General features: G+C 40.0%; 1 protein-coding gene across 1 annotated transcript in view; it reads right to left on the bottom strand.

Moving 5' to 3' along the window:
• HIKESHI (heat shock protein nuclear import factor hikeshi) overlaps nucleotides 1-12,002 on the bottom strand; it is a 42,530-nt gene extending 30,528 nt beyond the window's left edge. The window contains exons 1-2 of the mRNA XM_053562007.1: nucleotides 11,768-12,002; nucleotides 7,765-8,002 (exon numbers count right to left, since the gene is read on the bottom strand). Coding sequence (XP_053417982.1) covers nucleotides 7,765-8,002; nucleotides 11,768-11,797 — 268 coding nt within the window. The 5' untranslated portion in view covers nucleotides 11,798-12,002. The remainder of the gene's footprint in view (nucleotides 1-7,764; nucleotides 8,003-11,767) is intronic.
• Between the last annotated feature and the right edge of the window lie 6,145 nt (nucleotides 12,003-18,147).

Genomic DNA, 18,147 nt, shown 5'->3' with positions numbered 1-18,147 from the left:
CCATACAGAAGAAAGAATTTCAGAGGTAGAAGACAAAGTTCTTGAGATAACTCCGATAGTAAAAGAGGCAGAAAAGAAGAGAGAGAAAGCAGAACGTTCACTGTCAGAATTATGGGACTTTATGAAGCGTTCCAACATACGAGTTATAGGAACTCCAGAAGGGGAAGAAGAATGCCCCAGAGGAATGGAAGCCATACTAGAGAATATTATAAAAGAAAATTTGCAAAATATCACCAAAGATTCTGACACACTGCTTTCAGAGGGATATCGGACCCCAGGTCGCCTCAACTCTAACCGAGCTTCTCCAAGACACATTGGGATGAACCTGTCCAAAGTCAAGACAAAAGAAAAGATTCTGCAAGCTGCCAGGAGTAAGCGCCAGTTGACTTATAGGGGCAAATCCATCAGAGTGACCGCAGACTTCTCTAATGAAACTTTCCAAGCAAGAAGACAATGGTCGTCTACCTTTAATCTACTTAAACAGAACAATTTCCAGCCCAGAATTCTGTACCCTGCTAAGCTAAGCTTAAAAATTGACGGAGAAATCAAATCATTTACGGATATACAAACATTGAGGAAATTGGCCACAACAAGACTAGCTCTACAGGAAATACTTCAACCTGTTCTGCACACTGACCACCACAATGGATCAGCAGCAAAGTAAGAACTCAGAAATCAAAGGACAGAACCTAACCTCCACACTGATGCAAAAGATAAAACTAAGCAATGGACTCTCACAAAATAAGACGAATGGAATACTACCACACTTATCAATTATCTCAATAAATGTTAACGGCTTGAATTCCCCACTGAAGAGACATAGATTGGTTGACTGGATTAAAAAACACAAGCCATCCATTTGCTGTCTGCAAGAAACACACCTGGCTTCAAAAGACAAATTCAAGCTCCGAGTCAAGGGTTGGAAGACAATTTTTCAGGCAAATGGAATTCAGAAGAAAAGAGGAGTTGCAATCTTATTTTCAGATACATGTGGATTTAAAGCAACTAAAGTCAAAAAAGACAAAGATGGTCACTTTATATTGGTCAAGGGAAAAATACAACAAGAAGACATTTCAGTTCTGAATATCTATGCACCCAATTTAAATGCTCCCAGATTCTTGAAACAGACATTACTCAGTCTGAGCAATATGATCTCTGATAATACCATAATAACAGGGGACCTTAACACTCCTCTTACAGAGCTGGACAGATCGTCTAAACAGAAATTAAACAAGGATATAAGAGATTTAAATGAGACCCTAGAACAACTGTGCTTCATAGACGCATATAGAACACTCCATCCCAAAGATAAAGAATATACATTCTTCTCATCACCCCATGGAACATTCTCCAAAATTGATCATATCCTGGGACACAAAACAAATATCAACAGAACCAAAAGAATTGAAATTTTACCTTGTATCTTCTCAGAACATAAGGCACTAAAGGTGGAACTCAACTCTAACAAAAATGCTCGACCCCACCCAAAGGCATGGAAATTAAACAATCTTCTGTTGAATAACAGATGGGTGCAGGAAGAAATAAAACAGGAAATCATTAACTTCCTTGAGCATAACAACAATGAAGACACAAGCTACCAAAACCTGTGGGATACTGCAAAAGCACTTTTGAGAGGAAAATTCATCGCTTTAGATGCCTACATTCGAAAAACAGAAAGAGAGCACATCAACAATCTCACAAGAGATCCTATGGAATTGGAAAAAGAAGAACAATCAAAGCCTAAACTCAGTAGAAGAAAAGAAATATCCAAAATCAAATCAGAGATCAATGAAATTGAAAACAAAAGAATCATTCAGAAAATTAATGAAACAAGAAGTTGGTTTTTTAAAAAAATAAATAAAATAGATAAACCATTGGCCAGACTAACGAGGAATAGAAAAGTAAAACCTCTAGTAACCTCAATCAGAAATGATAAAGGGGAAATAACAACTGATCCCACAGAGATACAAGAGATCATCTCTGAAAACTACCAGAAACTCTATGCCCAGAAATTTGACAATGTGAAAGAAATGGATCAATATTTGGAATCACACCCTCTCCCTAGACTCAGCCAGGAAGAAATAGAGCTCCTGAACAGACCAATTTCAAGCACTGAGATCAAAGAAACAATAAAAAATCTTCCAACCAAAAAATGCCCTGGTCCAGATGGCTTCACACCAGAATTCTATCAAACCTTCAAGGAAGAGCTTATTCCTCTACTGCAGAAATTATTCCAAAAAATTGAGGAAGAAGGAATCTTCCCCAACACATTCTATGAAGCAAACATCACCCTGATACCAAAACCAGGAAAAGACCCAAACAAAAAGGAGAATTTCAGACCAATCTCACTCATGAATATAGACGCAAAAATTCTCAACAAAATCCTAGCCAATAGATTACAGCTTATCATCAAAAAAGTCATTCATCATGATCAACTAGGCTTCATCCCAGGGATGCAAGGCTGGTTTAACATACGGAAGTCTATAAACGTTATCCACCATATTAACAGAGGCAAAAATAAAGATCACATGATCCTCTCAATAGACGCAGAAAAAGCATTTGATAAAATCCAGCATCCTTTTTTAATTAGAACACTGAAGAGTATAGCCATAGGTGGCACATTTCTAAAACTGATTGAAGCTATCTATGACAAACCCACAGCCAATATTTACTGAATGGAGTAAAACTGAAAGCTTTTCCTCTTAGAACTGGAACCAGACAAGGTTGTCCTCTGTCACCTTTACTGTTCAACGTAGTGCTGGAAGTTCTAGCCAATACAATTAGGCAAGACAAGGAAATAAAGGGAATCCAAATGGGAGCAGAGGAGGTCAAACTCTCCCTCTTTGCTGACGACATGATCTTATACTTAGAGAACCCCAAGGACTCAACCACAAGACTCCTAGAAGTCATCAAAAAATACAGTAATGTTTCAGGATATAAAATCAATGTCCACAAGTCAGTAGCCTTTGTGTACACCAATAACAGTCAAGATGAGAAGCTAATTAAGGACACAACTCCCTTCACCATAGTTTCAAAGAAAATGAAATACCTAGGAATATACCTAACGAAGGAGGTGAAGGACCTCTATAAAGAAAACTATGAAATCCTCAGAAAGGAAATAGCAGAGGATATTAACAAATGGAAGAACATACCATGCTCATAGATGGGAAGAATCAACATTGTTAAAATGTCTATACTTCCCAAAGCAATCTACCTATTCAATGCCATTCCTATCAAAATACCAACATCGTACTTTCAAGATTTGGAAAAAATGATTCTGCGTTTTGTATGGAACCGGAAAAAACCCCGTATAGCTAAGGCAGTTCTTAGTAATAAAAATAAAGCTGGGGGCATCAGCATACGAGATTTTAGTCTGTACTACAAAGCCATAGTGGTCAAGACAGCATGGTACTGGCACAAAAACAGAGACATAGACACTTGGAATCGAATTGAAAACCATGAAATGAAACTAACATTTTACAACCACCTAATCTTTGATAAACCAAACAAGAACATACCTTGGGGGAAAGACTCCCTGTTCAATAAATGGTGTTGGGAGAACTGGATGTCTACATGTAAAAGACTGAAACTGGACTCACACCTTTCCCCACTCACAAAAATTGATTCAAGATGTATAAAGGACTTAAATTTAAGGCATGAAACAATAAAAATCCTCCAAGAAAGCATAGGAAAAACACTGGAAGATATTGGCCTGGGGAAAGACTTCATGAAGAAGACTGCCATGGCAATTGCAACAACAACAAAAATAAACAAATGGGACTTCATTAAACTGAAAAGCTTCTGTACAGCTAAGGAGACAATAACCAAAGCAAAGAGACAACCTACACAATGGGAAAGGATATTTGCATATTTTCAATCAGACAAAAGCTTGATAACTAGGATCTATAGAGAACTCAAATTAATCCACATGAAAAAAGCCAACAATCCCTTACATCAATGGGCAAGAGACATGAATAGAACTTTCTCTAAAGACGACAGACGAATGGCTAACAAACACATGAAAAATGTTCATCATCTCTATATATTAGAGAAATGCAAATCAAAACAACCCTGAGATATCATCTAACCCCAGTGAGAATGGCCCACATCACAAAATCTCAAAACTGCAGATGCTGGCATGGATGTGGAGAGAAGGGAACACTTTTACACTGCTGGTGGGACTGCAAGCTAGTACAACCTTTCTGGAAGGAAGTATGGAGAAACCTCAAAGCACTCAAGCTAGACCTCCCATTTGATCCTGCAATCCCATTACTGGGCATCTACCCAGAAGGAAAGAAATCCTTTTATCATAAGGACACTTGTACTAGACTGTTTACTGCAGCTCAATTTACAATCGCCAAAATGTGGAAACAGCCTAAATGCCCACCAACCCAGGAATGGATTAACAAGCTGTGGTATATGTATACCATGGAATACTATTCAGCCATTAAAAAAAATGGAGACTTTACATCCTTCGTATTCACCTGGATGGAAGTGGAAGACATTATTCTTAGTAAAGCATCACAAGAATGGAGAAGCATGAATCCTATGTACTCAATTTTGATATGAGGACAATTAATGACAATTAAGGTTATGGGGGGGGAAGCAGAAAGAGGGACGGAGGGATGGGGGTGGGGCCTTGGTGTGTGTCACACTTTATGGGGGCAAGACATGATTGCAAGAGGGATTTTACCTAACAATTGCAATCAGTGTAACCTGGCTTATTGTACCCTCAATGAATCCCCAACAATAAAAAAAAAAAAAAAAGAAAGAAAAGAAAAGGCAGGGGAAAAAATTAAAAAAAAGAAAAGAAAAAAACAATAGCTGGCTTTTGTGGCAGGCACCTATAGTCCTAGCTACTTGGGAGGCTGAACGAAACAAGATTGCTTGAACCCAGGAGTTTGAGGTTGCTGTGAGCTAAGCTGACGCCATGGCACTCTAGCCTGGACCATAGTGAAACTGTCTCCTCCCTCCCCCCACCAAAAAGAGAGAGTCTCACAATGTTGCCAGGCTGGAGTACAGTAGCTATTCATAGGCACAATTATAACACACTACAGCCTTGAACTCCTGGCCTCAAGCAATTCTCCCGCCTCAGCCTCCTGGGACTACAGGTACATGCTACCATGTCCAGCAGGACTTCATCTTTTAAGGACACATTAATATATCTACATATATTAATAATTAATATGATTGATCATTACATGTTATGATTCTGGAATCTGCTTTCAAATAATATGAAGAGAAGTGAATGGGAATCTAAATAAAATAACATCCATGAGTCAGTCATTTTTGAAGCTGGGTGATGAGCAAAATGAAGTTCAATATTCCATTTGATCTGCCTCTGTATATACTTGAATTTTCTATAAAAAAAAATCTTTTAAAATAAGAAGCAGGTGATGGCTGGGATGCCATCCTGTCCTCACATGCTTTGGTCTAGTGACCCTATCCCTCTGCTAGTCCTGCCAACATGTTGGTGCTATAAGCTGCTTAAGATATAAAAGTCATGTGTCTATAATATATGCTCATTTAGTAGTTTATCAAAGGCCTTTTGTTATACAGTGCTTTTTTTCTAGTTTTATGGACTTGGTTACTGTAATGTCTTATTGTTAGCCACGTAACTACAAATACATTCTCTTGACATCTCAGTAAATTTGCATTTGATATATCACTGAGATTTTGTTATAATATTCTTTGGCTACAAGTTTTTCCAGCATCTTATTAACCTTAACACTGTGATCGTTTGGAAACCTAGTCTACGGAAAAAATAAAAAGTATTTACTTCACAGCTAGCAAATAAATAAAGTATGTTCTACTCGGTGGCTCACGCCTGCAATCCCAGCACTCTAGGAGGCCAAGGCAGGCGGATCCCCTGAGCTCAGAAGTTCCAGATCAGCCTGAGCAAAAAGTCAGAGCCTGTGTCTAAAAATAGCCAGGTACTGTGGCTGGTGCCTGTGGTCCCAGCTACTTGGGAGGCTGAGGCAAAAGAATCATTGGAACCCAAGAGTCTGAGGTTGCTATGAGCTACAATGCCACAGCACTTCACCGGGGGTGACAAAGTGAGACTCTGTCTCAAAAAAAAAAAAAAAGTCTCAAAACTGGATCACATGGAGATAGAGAATAGAACAACAGATATCCAGGAAGGGTGCAAAAACAAAGTAAGGTTGGTAAATGAATACAAGCGTACTGTTGGAAGAAATAAATACTAATATTCAATAACAGGCCAGGGTAAATACAGTTAGCAAGAATATAGTGTATATTTCAAAGTAGCTAGAAGAGAGGCCTTGAAATGTTACCAACAAATAAATGATTAAATACTCAAGGTGATATATACCCTAAATACCCTGACTTGATCATTACACATTCTACGCATGTAAAACACTCACATATACCCAATAAACATGTAAAGCACTATGTAGCAATAAAAGAAAAAAAATCTATTGGCTATAATGATTTCACCAAAAAAAGGTTTGATATGTTGTTTTGATTTCTAGAGGTTAATTTCCATAATCATTTCTTCTTTGACCCATGAATTACTGAAAAATCTTTTTTAGTTTCCAAACACGACAATGTTTTATCTTTTGGTTTGTAATAACACTACATTGGGGACTGCGAATTAATTACCTACCATTTGTTGCAACTTATTTCATAACCTGGTATGTGGTAAATTTCATAAATTTCCTATGTACTTAAAAAATGTATAATCTAATTATTAGTTGCAGGGTTCTATAAATGTCCATGAGCTCAAACTTGTTAACTCTTTTACTCAAGTCTCCCATAAAGAGTTAATTACTATCTTTTCTATTCTCCCTCAGCACTTTGTATAAACATTCACTATTACTATTCACCTCTGATTACTGTTCTACAGACCTTTCTCTGTAAGAATACGAGTAATCTGAGGCAAGAACTTAATCACTATCTTTTTTTCTTTTCTTCTTTTTTTGAGACAGAATCTCACTATGTCATCTTGAGTAGAGTGCTGTAGAATCACAGCTCACAGCAACCTCCAACTCCTGGGCTAAAGCGATTCTCCTGCCTCCACCTCCCAAGTAGCTGGGACTACAGACACCCGCCACAACACCCAGCTATTTTTTGGTTGTGGCCGTCATTGTTATTTGGTGGGCCTAGGCTGAATTCGAACCTGCCAGTTCAGGTGTATGTGACGGGCGCCTTAGCCACTTGAGCCACAGGCACCAAGCCTCCTTGTTTTTTTTTTTTGTTTTTTTATGCAATAGTATCTAGCTTTGTAGCCCAGGCTAGAGTACAGTGGCACAATCATAGCTCACTGTAACCTCAAACTCCTGGCTTAAGCCATCTTTCTGCCTCGGCCTCCCAAGTAGTTGGAATTACAACCATGGGCCACCACACACACAACTGAGTTCAAAAATCTTAATAAAAGAAGCACTCTCATTTCCTACACAAACCTGAGTTATATTCTCATTTAAAACATAGATGTGCAAATTAAAAATGAGAATATTCCTCTCATTATTTACTAAAACATCCACTAATTCAGAAAAAAAAAAAAAATCCCTCTACAAAGGTATAGAGAACAGCAAGTAGTTCTCTCCAGGGCCAGAGGGTGGGAGGGAAAAGCCAGGCAAGTTTCTTGCTTACTCTTTTTCAAATGTTCCTATATCTTCTCCTTTTTAAATAACGTTATTACTTTGACAACTAGAAAAATAGAATTAAAAAAAGCCATATTCCATGAATGCTATTAAAGAAAAAAGTCTGATTAATTATAAAATTATTTTAATATATTATTCTTACCAGATTTAAGACCTGAAATTTTGAAGATGGCACTTGGTTTCCCATTGGTGACAAATCCTAGGAGTTGCCATACTGGCATTCCATTTGAATCAGGATAGGAAAAGTAGACAGATCCTCCCATTCCCTCAGGAAATGGGATTGTTCCCAGCATAAAAACCACAACATGGTTGATATTTTCATAATCAGGCAAGTCAAAAACAAATTTATCCTCTGCCACTTGCTGTGCAGCTGTTTGCACCTAGAAAATAAGAAACTCGTCTTAGTTTAATAGTTTGATGAGTTTCTATAACTCTTACAGTATTGATATAAGCTATGTTACTAGCATAGTTCATTACAGTCATTATACAAAGTATAATGATGAGTTAACTTGAAACTCTAATTATAAAACTATCAAATATACCAAAAAGTGTTAATTTTAATAAAGAATCTAAAAATACATATTTAATCCTTGAATGTTAATTTAACGAATGCAATCTTGTAAAAATATAACTAAACCATTTCGGAGGTACCCTCCACAAAGGGTAAAGACAGCTTCAGAATGCTGTAAAAATAAAAAGTTGTTCACCACCAAGCTCTTACACTCCAGTTTATAGGTAAAGAACCACATTATTAAAATAGATAAGCAATCTTCCTCACTTGCAAATTTCTTATTTTTGAAATCACCTCACTAAAACTTATTTGTAACCCCAAATCAATGCTTGCTGCACTTGTGGTCATTTATAAACACTCTGGGCAAAGTAGCAAAAAATCTGAGTTGACGGAGGTGAAACAAGGCTGTGCTATGCCTTCCTGTTTCACCCCTCATACTGGGAACAAGTATCCTTTTCAGTCTATTTAATACCACATTTATTTGCATTGTTGTCTTTTTGGTTGATGACTTTGCTGTTTAAAATCACCAAGCTCAAGTGCTGGCTAGTGTTCCTAAATGCAAGAAGGATATGATTTGTCTTACAAAGAAAATCCGTGTGGTAGATTAAGTTTTGTTCAGGCATGAGTTATAGTGCTGATGGCCATGATTTGAATGTTAACAAAGCATCAACACATACTGAATTATCTTTAAACAGAAACACATAAAACAAGCTTGTAGTAAGTTGATCAAAAATCCTGTTAACTATAGGCTCACAGGAACCTAACCCTGAAGTCCCATTAGGGGCAATTATTCAATATCCACCACTTCAATGTGCAGAAATTTTATGGAACATAACTACTGGGAAAAATGAGGATCAACTGTACATAAAAATGTAAAAAATTCTACCATACAGGCTTGGCGCCTGTAGCTCAGCAGTTAGGGTGCCAGCCACATACACCAGAGCTGGCAGGTTCAAATCCAGCCCAGGCCTGCCAAAAAAAAAAAAAAATAGCTGGGCATTGTGGCAGGCGCCTATAGTCCCAGCTACTTGGGAGGCTGAGGCAAGAGAATTGCTTAAGCCCAAGAGTTTGAGGATGCTGTGAGCTGTGACACCACAGCACTCTACCCAGGGTGACAGCATGAGACTCTGTTTAAAAAAAAAAAAATTCTACCTTACATTTTGTATGCGAGAATTTGTAAGTTTCCTCTTGATTCATAATATAATTTTCTGTGCTAGAACTAATCAATTTATAACATGAGATCTTAGTTTGCCATTTAGAAGTCTACTTCCATAGAAAAAACTCTTTCACAGAAAAAACTGATAATTACCATTTCATCTCCTTAGCAAAAAAATTAATTCTGAGGGCACTCAGACAGGCTGTCAAAAATTTCTCATACATAAGGATTTGGGGTTTTGTTTATTAATTGCTGTTGCCACTTTCCTCTCCAAACACCAAATCTAAGTTACTACTACTATTGTTGAAAACTAAATGGTCAATTCTTACTGTCTAGAATGCAAATTATTTCCTGTTCCTAATATTTTTTGATTGTTACTAAAATGCTTACCTTTCCCTCTATAATATCCTATCTATTAGTACAAAGAATCTTAAGAAAAATATATACTGCTTTATAATTTATTCTATGTGTTATCTACTCTAATTTAAATCCTGAAATACAAGTGTGTGTTTTTAAAGTTCTGATTCCCTCTTTAAAAGTTTTCTGACCTGGGCGGCGCCTGTGGCTCAGATGGTAAGGCGCCGGAGTGGCAGGTTCAAACCCGGCCCCAGCCAAACTGCAACCAAAAAATAGCCGGGCGTTGTGGCGGGCGCCTGTAGTCCCAGCTACTCGGGAGGCTGAGGCAAGAGAATCGCTTAGGCCCGGGAGTTGGAGGTTGCTGTGAGCTGGGTGAGGCCACGGCACTCTACCGAGGGCCATAAAGTGAGACTCTGTCTCTACGAAAAAAAAAACAAAAAAAAAGTTTTCTAACCCAATTTAATCCCCCCTCCCGTTTAAGTATAAAGAATAAAACAAAGGAAGTACATAAACATAAACCAAATGGCCTGCGTTAGTATTAAATTACGTTCCATCAGGCTTTGGCATGAACGTAACCTTAAAATCATGGAACACTATGGTAGTCTTCAGTCTCAAAATAACTATCAGTCAAAATAAATATTTAAGTGTTAATTCTAAACAGGCGCCATTCCTGAAATTTGTACTTTGACATCCTAATCCTTGACTTTTAAGAAAAATGGTACCTCTTTAAGAAAAAATTTCAAGGAATAGAAACGGGGTTCTTAACTTTAGATAAATGGATTTTACCGTTAACAGAATATAGTTAAATTTTGAAATGTTGCGAGGTTTATCTGGCCTTCATTTTGATTAGTTTGTTCTAACGCTCCAGAATCAAAGAGCCAAACACCCCCAATAAATCTCGTCTGGAAAGAACCTTTATTGGATGTCCATTATAGAAGTCAACAGTTCGGTAAACAGACACAGGTATTGCTACAACTAAATTTCCTTTCCAATTAGTAGACAACAGGAGAGATGAATGGATTCTTTTTATTCTTAACAAAACACAAACCCTTTTAACGTCACTCATTAATAACAGTCACTCATCTGAGTCACACGCTTATCTTTTCACTTTCTCTGTCAAGAGCAGAGGCAACCCAAAATTATTTCTCCAGGATTACTAATTACCACTATCACCTCCCAGTCATTCAGAGACAGTCAATAAACTTTGAGGCTAGTCGTTTGCAATTTATCCTTCTGGTTTCTTCGAACTGGGTACAGAACAGAACACATTATCAAAAGTTGACAGGCAAAAAAAAAAAAAAATCAACAAAGGGGCTGCACCCTTTAACAAAGCAGAAAGAAAAAGAATGCCAGGTGAAACTATCAGGTCTGAAAGTAGATGTGTGAATGGTTACTAAGGAAGCAAACAAGATTCGCCCTGCACATTATTCTTCAACAATCCAGGCGCAGACCTCATTTAATTCTAATGACCTAAAGTAGATTATCTCCTTCGACCAATAAGGAAACACATTGCCCGCGCCCTTCTCTAGTCATCTCAGATTAGCTCCACAAATAAGTTTCAGGCGTTTCTATCAGCCAACTTTCAGCTGTTATGCATATTTTACTAAGGTCTTTCTAAAGAGACTGAGCAGATATGCACTGTCTGCGCACCTTAATCTCTGACAAATAGTTTGCTACAGACTAGATTCACATCCCAAATTTACTTCTAGTTCATGTTGAGGTTAGGAGAGTATCCTGCCGACTGAACTTAAGTTCCTCAACTGAGAAGTAAAAATTAAAATGACCATCTCACGAGTTATGGAAACTGTTTGAGGTTTTAAATAAGCACTACACAGAGGCTGAAATAGCAAGTAATTGACAAAACGCTTGCATAGCACTCAGGCCAGTACAAAATGCACAGCACAATGGCCTCTTTTACCGCGACTACTATTCAAAGAAATCTGAACAGTTAGGCAAATGAAAGCACCCCAGCGTCCCACGCTCAATCCTCACACATTCAACCAAAAAACAGACAATGAGAGGGTTTCCTCCACTCCTAGCACCGGCACACCCTCCCTTCCCCCAGGGTTTTTGCCCCCAGTAACCTGACCCCTTCCTGACACCACCCAGCCCCACGCTCACCAGCCTCCCCGCCACCAAACAGCCAAACATGGCGGCGGCGGCACCGGCTCTGTCCAGCCGACAGGGACCCGAAGCCTGCGACAATGAGTCGCGAGGTTACTGCCCTAATCAAGCCTACGAGCCTTCCAGAACTTGAGGGAGAACGTCGCCCCTTCACTACATAGCGACTGGGCCAGCGGCAGGAACGCCTTCTGCCCCTACGACCTCTGACCCTCCCTTCCTAACCAGCGCGCCTCTCGAGTGACGAGTACTTCCGGGGCTTACAACTACGGGAGAAAGGCGGGCCCAGCACCAGTACGAGACTACAAGTCCCAGAGGGCCCTGCGCCAGTTTCCGGGAATGGGGCTGATCCCAAGTTTCCAAGTAAGAGGCTGGGGGATGTTTCTAACGTTGTGTTATTTTTTTTGTAGAGACAGAGTCTCACCTTATCGCCCTCGGTAGAGTGCCTGGCGTCACACAGCTCACAGCAACCTCCAAATCCTTGGGCTTGGATTCTCTTGACTCAGCCTCCCAAGTAGCTGGGACTACAGGCGCCCGCCACAACGCCCGGCTATTTTTTGGTTGCAGTTTGGCCGGGGCTGGGTTTGAACCCGCCACCCTCGGCATATGGGGCCGGCGCCCTACCTGCTGAGCCACAGGCGCCGCCCCACGTTGTGTTATTTTTAGAGAATAACAGTGCGCTTTTACTACCACCACTTCGCAACCTCTTTACAAAACCCCGGCAAGGTATTGTAAGATCGGTCTTAGAGGCGAGGAAATTGAGGTTCATAGTGACCAGTTGCAAATGTTTACATAGATGTAAATGTTGGATCCCGAATTCAAGTCCTGAAGTAAGACAGTTCTTTCTGCTGAATAGTATCTAAGGAGTACAGATGATAGCTAATTGTTTTGTACTTGTTTACAATTTTATTGTAGTTCTTTCCAGCTGTACTTAATTCTCCCACTAGTCTGCTGTACAAGTGTGGCAGAGTTTGTGCTTCAGTGCCCCCGTTTGCAAATAATTGTGTCTATCTCCTAGCATTGCTGTATTAAATGAGTTAATGTATATAAAGTGCCTCGCAGTGCTTTGTGAGAGAGTTTCTTACAAATAGACATTTTACAACGTCTGGATGCATTTTCAGAAAAGATTTATAGGAAATACTAAACAATAGCCAAAATAACTGGCATCAAGTACTGATTTGCGCCAACACCCATTCTCCCTTTCCACAGTTTCAATTCCCCTTCCTCTTGGGAAGATGGCAAAGAGACTCTGCCCAATTTAAAATATCTGAGCTCAGGGCCAGGCGCGGTGGCTCACGCCTGTAATCCCAGCACTTGGGAGGTTGAGGCAGGTGGATTTCCTGAGCTCACAGGTTCCAGACCAGCCTGAGCCAGAGCAAGACTCGGTTTCTAAAATTTAGATCAGCGTTGTGGCGGGCACCTGTAGTCCCAGCTACTTGGGAGACTGAGGCAAGAGAATTGCTTAAGCCCAAAAGTCTGAGGTTGCTGTGAGCTGTGACACCACAGAACTCTACCAAGGGCAACATAGACTCTGTTTCAAAAAAAAGAGTTGAAGGTTGCTGTGAGCTATCACGCCACAGCACTCTACCGAGGGCGATAAAGTGAGCCTCTGTCTCTAAAATAAAATTAATACACAAATGCTGAGAAAACTAGTCCTACCTCCCCCTAAACAACCTACTTTTATGATTATTATAAAATAAAGTTTATGATGCAAAAAATAAAATATAGGGCTTTATGAAGCATTCCAACATACGTGTTATAGGAATCCCAGAAGGGGAAGAAGAATGCCCCAGAGGAATGGAAGCCATACTGGAGAATATTATAAATGAAAATTTCTCAAATATCACCAAAGATTCTGACACTCTGCTTTCAGAGGGATATCAGACCCCAGGTTGCCTCAACTCTAACCAAGCTTCTCTAAGACACATTGTGATGAACCTGTCCAAAGTCAAGACAAAAGAAAAGATTCTGCAAGCTGCCAGGAGTAAGCGCCAGTTGACCTACAGGGGCAAATCCATCAGAGTGACTGTAGACTTCTCTAATGAAGTGCCGTGGTGTCACAGCTCACAGCAACCTCAAACTCTTGGGCTTGAGCAACCCTTGCTTCAGCCTCCTGAGTAGCTGGGACTACAGGCATGCAGCACTACACCCGGCTAGTTTTTTTCATTTTTAGTAGAGATACGATCTTTTTCTTGCTCAGGCTGAAAACTCCTGAGCTCAAGTAATTGGAGGCTAGAACTTTAAAATCAAGGTAGGTATTGGGGGGCCATGTGCCCTGAGGAGGCTCTGAGAGAATCCAGTCCATGCCTCTCTCCTAGCATCTGGTGGTTGCCAGCAATCCTTGAAATTCCTTGAATTATAAATTCCAGACTCTGCCTCTATTTCACATGGTGTTCCTACCACTATGTTATCTCTCAGTTATGATATTTAAGGCCCACCCTAATCCAGTATGGCCTCAACTTAAATTGATTACATCTGCAAAGACTATATTTCCTAAAAGGTCACACTTACATAAACCAGATGGTCATGAATTTTGAGGGGTGAGGGGGACTATTCTCCCTCTACTAATCCAAATAGACATTTCTTCAGGTAAGATATTATCTGGAAAGTGGCCATGTAATATGGAAAATAGAGAAATACGTGTCTGGATACTTTGGTATCCCTTGGTCTATAAATGGTCTATAAACACACAAAAAGATGTGAGATGTCATTAGTCATTAGGGAATGAAAATTCAAACCACAGCAAGATACCAATGAAAAACCATTCTACCCAACCTACTGGGTGGAGACAGCGACAGGGATGTGGAAAAATTGAAATCTTCATACACCCCTGGTGGGAATGTAAAATAGTACAGCTGCTTTGGTAAATAGTATGATAGTCATTCAAATGGTTACATATGTAGCTACCATGTGACACTGTAATTCTACTGTTCTATTCTTAGGATATAGGAGAAATGAAAACATGTCCACACAGAAACTTGTACATAAATGTTTACAATAGCATTGTTAATAAGAGCCAAAAGGTGAAAACAACCCATTGTTCATCGATAGATGAACAGATAACACAAAACGTGGTATCTCCATAGAATGGAATGTTGTTCAGCCATAAAAAAGTAAAGTACTGAGGCATGCAGCAATTTGGATGTGCCTTGAAAACGTTACGCAGAGTGAAAGATGCCACAGAAGACCACATATCCCAACCATATGAAATGTCCAAAATAGGGAAATCTACAAAGACAGAAATTAGATTAATGGTTGCTTAGTGGAGGGAGCAGAAGGCTATGGGGACAGAGACAGTGAGATAAGGAGTGATGGCTGAAGGGTAAGAGAGTCTTAATTTTTTTTTCTTAGAGATGGAGTCTTACTATGTTTCCCAGGGTGGAGTGCTGTGGTGCCTTCCTAGTTCATTGTAACCTCGAATTCCTGGGCTCACACAATCCTCCTGCCTAGTCTCCCAAGTAGCTGGGACTACAGGCACACATCACCATATCTGGTTAATTTTTTTTGAGGGGGGTGGGATTACAGGCGTGAGCGATGGTGTCCAGCATCCTTTTGTTTTTTTTAGACCATCTTAGTCATTGAGTACACACTACAGTAATGTATACTGTCACTTATACATTGCCAGCACTTCAGGAGGTCGACATAGGAGGATCACTTGATCCCAGGACTTGGAGACCAGCCTAAATAATACAGCAAGTACACCTGCTGATAACACTTGATTAGACAGCATAAAGATTTAATTAGAGCACGTGGCTACTCTTGACTTGTGAGCACTTCAAGAACAGGACTTTATCTTTGCTCCCCAGAACCCGCCCAACATACAATAGACCTTCTCTACAGGTGTGTTGACTAAATGTCCATGTCACGGAATTTTGCCAGCTCTCCAGCAGGGGATTCCCATAACCGTGCTCTGGGCCTTCGGAACTCTCCTTTTTCTGTTCTTCAGCTTCTCCTTTGCCACCTTCCTGGCTGTCTTCCTTACTTGAAGCAAAGAACCACAGCCAGACAAGGATAGTTCAGAAGGAATTTTCCATTTCCAGAACCTCAGTGTCTGTCCTGTCCCAGCTTCCTAGTCATGTTAAAGAAATAACCAAGAGGGCGGCGCCTGTGGCTCAGTCGGTAAGGCGCCGGCCCCATATACCAAGGGTGGCGGGTTCAAACCCGGCCCCAGCCAAACTGCAACCAAAAAATAGCCGGGCGTTGTGGCGGGCGCCTGTAGTCCCAGCTACTCGGGAGGCTGAGGCAAGAGAATCGCTTAAGCCCCAGGAGTTGGAGGTTGCTGTGAGCTGTGTGAGGCCACGGCACTCTACCCCGAGGGCCATAAAGTGAGACTCTGTCTCTACAAAAAAAAAAAAAAAAAAAAAGAAATAACCAAGAATTTGCTTCTATTATCAGAGAAATTTCTCTTGGAGTTAAGCAAATATTATCTGTGAAAGGCCAGTTAGTAAACATTTTAGACTTTTTTTTTTTTTTTTTGTAGAGACAGAGTCTCACTTTATGGCCCTCTGTAGAGTGCCGTGGCCTCACACAGCTCACAGCAACCTCCAACTCCCGGGCTTAAGCGATTCTCTTGCCTCAGCCTCCTGAGCAGCTGGGACTACAGGCGCCCGCCACAACGCCCGGATATTTTTTGGTTGCAGTTTGGCAGGGGCCAGGTTTGAACCTGCCACCCTCAGTATATGGGGCCGGCACCTTACCGACTGAGCCACAGGCGCCGCCCTACATTTTAGACTTTCAGTGTCATAAAGTCTTTTTACGGCCTTGCTTTGTAACACAAGGAACTTCTGAACCAACCAGCCCCTCTGCCTACCTTACCTCTGTACTTCTGGCTATGCATGATAATGTATTCCTTTATTACTTAAGCCATTTTTTTTTTTTTTGAGACACAGTCTCAATTTCTTATCCCCTGGTAGAATGTTGTGGCATCATAGCTCACAGCAACCTCAAATTCTTGGGCTCAAGCAATCCTCTTACCTCAGCCTCCCAAATAGCTGGGACTACAGGTGCCTACCACAAAGCCCAGCTACTTTTTAGAAACAGAGTCTTCATGAGCTCAAGCGATCCACCCGCCTTGGTCTCCCAGAGTGCTGGGATTACAGGCATGGGCCACTGCACCCTGAAGCCAATTTTAGTTGATTTTATTGTTTTTTCTACCTGAAGATATAATTAACACAATCTCCTACAACTAGAGTATAAATTCCAGTAGGGCAAGGAATTTAATAATAAACACATAAAAGAATAAGTAAAAGAATGGATGTGGGTGTGACTGTGTTCCAAAAAGCTTTTTTAACAAAAACAGAAGGCCAGATTTGGATAACCAGATCTGTGGGTCAACAAGGCATTGTCTAGAGCAGTGGCTTTCAAACTTTAAAGTGTATCAAAATCACACTGATGGCTGGGACTCACTTGAGTTTCTGATTGGGTAGGTCTGGGGTAGCGCCAAAGAATTTTCATTTCTAATAAGTTAGGATTGGCAAATAAGGAATCTGATATTTAACAAAAAATTTTAAAAATTATTTTTTTTTTGAGACAGAGTCTCATTTTGTCACCCTCAGTAGAGTGCTGTGGCATCTTAGCTCACAGCAACCTCAAACTCCTGGGCTCAAGTGATTCTTTTGCTGCAGCCTCCCAAGTAGCTGGGACTACAGTCACCCACCACAACACCTGGCTATTTTTAGAGACAAGGTCTCCTTCTGGCTCAGGCTGGTCTTAAACCCATGAGCTCAGGCAATCCACCCAGCTTGGTCTCCCAAGTGTTAGGATTACAGGCATAAGGAACTGCACCAGGCCAAAATAATAAAAAAATTTTACAAAAAGGAATCTGATATTTGAATTTCAGATAAATGATGAATAATTTTTAGTATACATATATCCCAAATATTTCATGGTTCATTGTTTACCTGAAATTCAAATTGAATCTGGTGTCTGTGTATTTTATTTGCCAAGTTCTCAGATGATACAGATGCTACTGGTCCAGGAACTGTATTTTGAGAAATACTGGCCAGTATAGTCTCATACAAAAAGAGGCCTTGCTAATTCAGAGATCCTGAACTGGAGTAAAATAAACACTTATCAATCAAACACAAGAATTCTGCCCACTCAGTCTATATAGGTGTAAATATATCTATTTCATTCAGGAAAAGGTTTTTGCCTAGATACTTCTATATATTAGTTTTCAACAATTATTTATTTGTTATGTACTTACTCTGTGTAAACTCTGTTGTAGACTCTAGAAATAAAGCAAAGAATAGGGGAGACCAGACCCTTTCTGTCAAAGAGCTGACATTTAGTTGTTTGTGGGAAGATATAATTGGGCATTTATCTGAGGAGTTAATGGCTGCACATTGTTGGGTATTTACTTAAAATACATAAAACTGTGT

This window comes from Nycticebus coucang, chromosome 14 (genome assembly GCF_027406575.1).
Source record: "Nycticebus coucang isolate mNycCou1 chromosome 14, mNycCou1.pri, whole genome shotgun sequence".
NCBI lineage: Eukaryota > Metazoa > Chordata > Mammalia > Primates > Lorisidae > Nycticebus > Nycticebus coucang.
The sequence above is the reverse complement of the archived record's forward strand: the minus strand, read 5'-3'. Positions and strand labels throughout refer to the sequence as shown.